The sequence below is a fragment of the Octopus bimaculoides genome, chromosome 2 (assembly GCF_001194135.2).
Source record: "Octopus bimaculoides isolate UCB-OBI-ISO-001 chromosome 2, ASM119413v2, whole genome shotgun sequence".
Taxonomy (NCBI): domain Eukaryota; kingdom Metazoa; phylum Mollusca; class Cephalopoda; order Octopoda; family Octopodidae; genus Octopus; species Octopus bimaculoides.
Genome location: NC_068982.1, coordinates 169,167,315 through 169,174,752, shown reverse-complemented (window position 1 = coordinate 169,174,752; position 7,438 = coordinate 169,167,315). Strand labels below are relative to the sequence as shown.

At 32.4% G+C, this 7,438-nt stretch overlaps 1 protein-coding gene across 9 annotated transcripts in view; it reads left to right on the top strand.

Moving 5' to 3' along the window:
- Positions 1–7,438, top strand: part of LOC106876851 (myoferlin) — a 204,650-nt gene that overhangs the window by 118,184 nt on the left and 79,028 nt on the right. For 7 of the 9 annotated variants that reach the window (XM_052965718.1, XM_052965719.1, XM_052965715.1 and 4 more), the window contains one exon: positions 884–960. The exons of the other annotated variants lie outside the window; for them this stretch is intronic. In XM_052965718.1, the coding sequence (XP_052821678.1) occupies positions 884–960 (77 nt within the window). The remainder of the gene's footprint in view (positions 1–883; positions 961–7,438) is intronic. 9 annotated transcript variants of the gene reach the window in all.

The following is a 7,438-nucleotide window of genomic DNA, read 5'->3' as shown; positions in this document are numbered from 1 at the left end:
TCCTTGCAATGCTCTCTTATAGAAAAGATTTGTTAATTAATTATTCTGAAGTCTTAATGACATTTTTTTTTTTCCTCACATCATTTTCAGTTAAACATTGATCATTTACAGCAAAAAGTCTCATCTGATGGTTCTTGTACTTAGCTGTTATCATACATTAATGGTCGGGTGGATTGCATGCTTTTTTTTATATACTCTAAATCCACTATATGTATGACTTGATAATTCAATTTAGAACCTCACATTTTTAATATGATCTCTGAAAATAGTTTCAAGAATTTTGAGCTATTACATAATCACATCAAAATAAATTTGTTTATTTCTGAATTAATCACTATTGTGCCAGTGGCACGTAAAAAACACCCACTACACTCTCAGAGTGGTTGACATTAGGAAAGGCATCCAGCTGTAAAAATATTGCCAGATAAGATTGGAGCCTGGTGCAGCCACTGGCTCTCCAGACCTCAGTCAAACTGCCCAATCCATGCCAGCATGGAAAACGGATGCTAAACAATGATGATGATGATGATGATGATGAATGTTATTTAGAGATACTTAGAAACTACATTTGTTAGTCTTAGAAAACATGTTGATTACTATAACCCTAAAATATTTAAGTCATTACAGTCAGAATGAATAGGATTCAGAAATATTTTGAAACAGTTTATGATTTAATTTTAAATTTTCTCAGGAAATTACATTTTAAACTCGATCAAAACCTTATTAATAGTAAATCTTGTTACATATATCATATATAGAAATAATATGCATAATAATTTATTAACATAAAACAACCTAGATTCATTCTCTTTTGCGTAATTTATCATTTGAACTGTTCAAACATTCGTTTTATTCTTTGAATTCTTTATTTGCTATTTCTCAGGGACCGTGTATCTAATGATGATGTTATATCTTCCTCCTTTCTAAACACCAACGTTATTTCTGCCAATGGAGAGAACGGTTTGTCCTTTCAAAGTTTTCGTTGGTCAATTTACAACATTCCCCTCACCCCGCCACACCTCTTGATACCTCCCAGTATTTTTGCTATTTCTGTGATTAAAAACTAAACTTCAAAGACTATTTTAACTGCATGCTGCCCTCAGCCTCTTTGTGTGATAAATAATGACAAGCACACTAATCTGAACAAGACGTCTTTCTTGATTATTGTTTTCTATACCATCATTTCAGTTCGTTCGTACTAAACTCGGCAGTCTATTTGCTCACTTCCGTTGTTCTTTATGAACATAGAATCCTATTCTTAACTCAAATAAAACAAATTACTAATGAATACCCTATCAAAGTCTCTGTCATACTAAAATAGAAACCCTTTATATGTGTGACCCTTATCTTGGGTTTTTATTCCTATTGTTTCTCAATAACTATTCACATACATTTTTTCAGTCTTTCTTCGTCAAGCATTCTGTTTTGATTTTCATCTATATAGCTATCATTCAAATGTGGATATTTGTCACACTAACAGAAAAGATAATTTAGTCTTAACTACTTTTAAAAAACAAAAACTTGATGTTGATTTTCTGTAAATTTACTTTGTCATTGGCTTTATAACTGGAAAAGTTCTGTATTTCATGTATTTTCTTTAATCTGTTTTAGGCAACACATATCTCTAATCTAGTTCATTCTCTTTTTCAATATTGATTTTATAAAATGGTGCTGTACCAGCATTGCCCCATCAGAACTAATTAATAAACTCTTCATTATTTCTTCATTCATTTGTTTCCAATTCACCTATTATAAATCAGTCTAACTTAGAAAGTACAATCCTTTCTTTGTCTAAAATATTTTTTCCATGCTTGCTGTTTATTTTTGCACTTTTCTATTGCCTACTCTGCTACAAACTTGACGAATCTGATATTTTAATTCATTGACCATTAGCCTGTCAAAAGGGCTTTGACATCTATTTCTTTGTAAAACAATTTATGCTTTAGGGTGCCAAATATTTCCAGGATCTGAAAAGCTTTGCTTGCTGGTTGCATTTATTTGATCCAGAGTCAAAGAATATATATATATTATATATATGTATATATATATATATGTGTGTGTGGTTTCTAATTATATTTCTTTTGTACTATGTATATCACATCAAGATGAGCTGTATTCTTTTAATGCCATACTTTCACTACCAAATAATTTTTTCTCACTCTTTTAACATTACTAAAAGTGGAAAATAATTGCAATCAACATAATGGGAGTTAGTTAACTAAGTGTATTTAATTCTCTTTTAAAACCATTTAAAAGTTGAGTTGTTTAAAACTACATTTACACAAAAACACCTTTGAATATTAGATTATTATTTTAAAATCCTAAGTAATCTTTCTTTAGCTAGTTTTCAAAACTAAATGTTGAAGCTTTAAGCATTTTAATTTCAAAAGAGGTCATAGAAGTAAAATAGAACACAATCTAGCATTTTAATGTAAATTCCATGTCTTAAAAAACACCTCCTTTTCTCTCTATCTCTCTCTCTCTACCTCTCTCTCTCTACCTCTCATTTTTGCTTTAGCTCTCTTTCTCTCTCTCTCTCTGTTGGTTTAGCTCTCTCTTTTTCTCTCTTGCTTTACAGCCCTTCCTCTGCTTCTCTTTCCCCATTTCTCAACCACTCTTGCAGCTACTCTTTTCCTCTACCTTTCTAACTCTACTTCTCTCTCTCCCTACTTCTCTCTCACCACACCTCTCTTTCCTCGCCTCTCTGCCTCCTCCTCTCTCCTTGTCTATCTGCCTACTCTTCTCTAACAATCTGAGAATGTAAACAGTTACAGAGATAAAAATGATAGAGTATTCAAGATTTGTAAATGATAGAATGGCAAATTCTCTACACTGTAATTGAGTGTAGTTGTTTAGCAAGTAATAGTTCCAACATCTGTTCTCATCAGTTGGCCTAACGCTCTATTTGGTTTCAAATTGGTGTTTATTGTATAAGGCAGCAAATTAACAGAAGCATTAGAATGTCCAGTGAAATAACTTTTGATATTTTTTTCTGACTCTTTGTTTTCTGAATTCAAATCTTAACAGGGTCAACTTTACCTTTCATTCTTTTGGGATCAGTAGATAAAGTAGCAGCCTAGATTTTATTTCACTGGGGCAATAGTCTGGCAGAATCATTAGAGTGCTGGATGGAATGGCTTTCAGTGTTTGTTCTGATTCTGTAATTCTGAGTTTAGATCCTGTGGCCTACCAGCTACCACAAAAAACATTAGAATCCTGTTATGTCTATTCCCATAGTTAACCATACATAGCAACAGAGTGAGTGAGTGATCCAGGGTATTGTCTGCAAGCAGACAATACCTGGTAATATTGAATATCATTTACTAATATCAGTTTTTTCTCACCTCATTTTATTTCTCTTTAGTTCATTTTTTTATGTTCTGTGCATTAAATTCAAGCATTAATTTAAAATGGTTAATTCCCCATTAATTTCTTTTCTCTCCCAAGATGTGGTTAGTCTCACATTGATTATTGAAAAGTGATATTCAAAAATTTTAAATAGATTTTTTTTTCAATCACTCCTAAAATTAATTTTAGAAATATTTCTAGAGAAAGCCATGTGCTCAGTGAAATATTTTTAGTATGATGTTTAAAATGGGATTTGAAACAGTTATATTCATGTATGGATAAGCTTCTTTCTTTCATGAACATTTTAAATATGAATGCTGTGAGCTAGCAAGCTCTAAAGTAATACAATCCATGAAGCTAATGATGTCCTACATCAACAAAAAGTAATGCAAATAATTTAAATAGTGGAATATGTTTTATGTTGTGAAAAAGAGAAGTGAAATGTTTTAGGCAGTTGTTCTACTTCAAAGAGAGAGAGAGAGTAAAGGTTTTATCACTAAGACACAAAAGCCAGATGTGTGAGGTAGAGGATAGAAGGATTGGAAACCAAATACAAAGAGACCTAATTTCTCTGCCAAAGAACCTGGTAGGGAAGTTAATAGTCCAAGTAATTAAGTCAGGATATAAGTCTATATAAGTGAGAATGAGTGAGGTAGCTTGCTTACAGCATGACTTTGTGAGCAGTGTCTTTTCCTACTCCTAACTTCAAATCAATCCTCTTTTTCAAATTTTGAATTATACAGTTTATAAAATAGGGCCAATGGAATTAATATAAGATGACAACCTTGAAGCTATCTATTAAATATTCTATATTTACTACAAATATAAAAAGGTATATATATATATATATATATATATAGAGATAGATAGATATATAATTATAATTTTAAGGATTATATCCTCAATTTATATATATATATATCATCATATGTCTACTTATGATAAAAACAAGTTTACATTAATCTTATGGGTTACTCTATATTTTGTAGAGTACAAATTTCTCAAACAAGAATGTTGGTGACAGTGACTTCAAAGTTTCGGTTAGAGAGAGAGAGGGATAGTGTGGTTGAACATGCAACTACTGTTGCTAGTGAGAGAATGAGCTAATTGGTGTGGTCAAAACTATGGGTTGGAGAAAAATTGAAGAAAACTAAATTTAAAGAACTGAAAAGATGTGAGGAACGAGAAAGTCAATAGTGATCAGAATTGAGAGAGAAAACTAATCATTCATGAGAGATGAACATAAGTGAAGAGGATTGAAGAAAAAAACAGTTATAAAAATACTAAGTATAGTATCTTCAAGAACTGAAGGTATATATGTACATGCATGCATGCATGCACACACACACACACACATGTCCAGCTAAGAGAATGTACTAGATACATTAATGCCTGTAGACATGAAAGAACTTAGATTAAAAATTAAGTATTTTTACTCTAGCTGGTTTTGGATAAAAGGTGAGACCTGATACTAGATAACTCTACATATAGAGATAATTTAGGTAATAAATGAACAAATTAAAATATCTGGCTATGTTTGGGTGTTATTTATTCTGCACATCATGAAGGTAAAGATGTCTGCAGTTTCATAGTTTACATCTGATACACTACAAGGCTGATGGGGGGGGGGGGTAGTTTAAGCTAGATAACTTTGTCTGTCATTCAGCCTCATCAAATATTTCCTAGTGATTAAAACTTGTTTTAGCTGAAGCTTTATTGGAAACTTTCACTTGGTGTAAGAATAATGTTTATTTTCAGTATTTTGGTGTTTCTGGACAAACACTCAAGGACGACTTTTTCTTTCATTTGTTTATATTCTTTTTTTTTTTTTTCTATATTTCAGTTTTTACCAAAGTTGAGATATAGCATATATATACATCAATATTATTTGTTTCTTGCTCTTTGAATTTAAAGCACGTGTGTGTGTGTGCGTATACAAGTCATATGTGTTAGTTATACAGGTAGTTGTCATTATTTTGGCCCTGGGTCAGACCTGACTGAGATGTTAAAAAAAAGCTTTAATACTATAGCAATGTCTTTGTTTATTCTTTTGCAGGCTCTGTGCCCTGGACTATATTATCCAATATGTCCTACCTTTTTTTAAACTGTAGGGTGTTGTTGGAGGGAAATTTGACTCCTCAAGCAACCATGTAGAGGCTCCTTCATTGGTTCATTAGGCATACAATTGTTTTATTAGTAGTTCAAGCTGCATTTATTTATAGTCTTCTTGTTTCAATGGAATGTTTAAAAAACTTGAATTACTAATCATTCCAATAAGAGAAAAAGATGGATGGAAATTGTATGACAACATTACCTAGTGCTGTCTGAGAGGGGGAAAAAATCTTCTCTTGTGTGAAAACAATTTCATACAAACATGCCTACATACACATACCGCTGCCTCTCCACGTACACACACACACACACACACACACACACATACATACACCTTTGTCTACAAACACACACATGCATAAGCTCATGCTTATACACATACACCAGGCCTATAAACTCACCTGAGCTTACAGGTGTGGGCTGAAAAATTCCTGGCTCTAAGGATATTGCAAAAGGCCTGGTTGGAGGCCCAACCTTCCGAGTTCTTTTGTAGAGCTTAGAAAACCTGAATGAATGCTGCAATAAGTGTGTGAATCTGAGAGGGGAATATGTTGACTAAAATCATAATTAACTGATCCTTCTGTATTTTCTTTTACCTAAACCCAGGAACTTTTCAGTACCCCCTCATACAAATGCTCCTGTACTCTACATATGTTACTGTGCCAATACACAGCCATGCCTACACACACACACACACGCACGCACGCACGCACGCACACACACACACACACACACACACACACACACACACACACACACACACACACACACACACACACACACACAGTCACCTCTATTCACCACCGGCCTTTAATGAAAAGCCTACATGCAATTATCAATGATTTATTAACCTACAACACCAATAGTAATCATTGATGATAGTTGTGATTAATACTGTCTTATTGGTGTATTAATTAGTAGTGTTTGTTCTCATATAAAACACCCAACACTCCTGTTTTTCTCTTTTGTACTCCAGTGTCAATCAATTCCATAACTAATTTATTTACTTGGTTACAAGAGGTACAAGAAATGCGTAAAATTAAAGTAACACACCTTTAAACCAGTAATGTTGAAAAATCTCAATAAGCTATTGCTACGAGAAATATTTTTCAGACTATTGTCTTCCCTCGAAATGAGAATTATTTTTAAAAAATTTATTTCTTGATATTTAGACATAAGTATCCATATGCTTACCTTTAAAACTGTTTTATTTCCCCCATGCATGCACACACACATACACTCCAACAATGTTGGTATGAAAAAGCACAAAAATATCTGAAGTAGCTGAATTTTATTGAAAAGATGAACTGGATTATACTTTTACATACTTATATTTTGCATTATATGGCATTTTTGTTTGACTTATACACTGTTAGATTCACACAAGTCTGTATGTTGTCTTTAATTGTCTTGTCACACAAGTTCTCAGCTCTAAGGGTCATAACACATAGTTCTGTTATATTTATGAGTTTATCTACTATGACTGCTAATGCTGATAAAAAAAAACAAAATAGAAGTTTTAACAGTATTGAGTACCATAGCATATAACTAAGCCAACAATGTCCTGAGTCTGTCTGATTTCATTTCTCATCTGCTAATATTCTTTGTGGAATGTATATATATATTACAGTTCCATTTCTCTAATAAATCAAGAACTTATTCCTTTGGTAGAAATCAATTGTTTAAATAGTTCTGTCCTGATTCAGAAGACCTCTGGTAAAAATCATTCAAGCTGTTACTGTACCATCTTTCCATTTTTGAATGGTAGTGTGTGATCGGAAGGAAATTTGGTTGGTATTTCTAACAGGTTAGCCAACTATGTAGATGCATTCATTACTATAAGAATTCAATATTTGAGTGAATATGATTAATTCAATTAGATTATGAACTATGTTTTTACTAGGAATTCTGGGATTACTGTTGAACAAATATGTGTCCTTATACAGTATGTGTGTGTATATACATATATATATATATA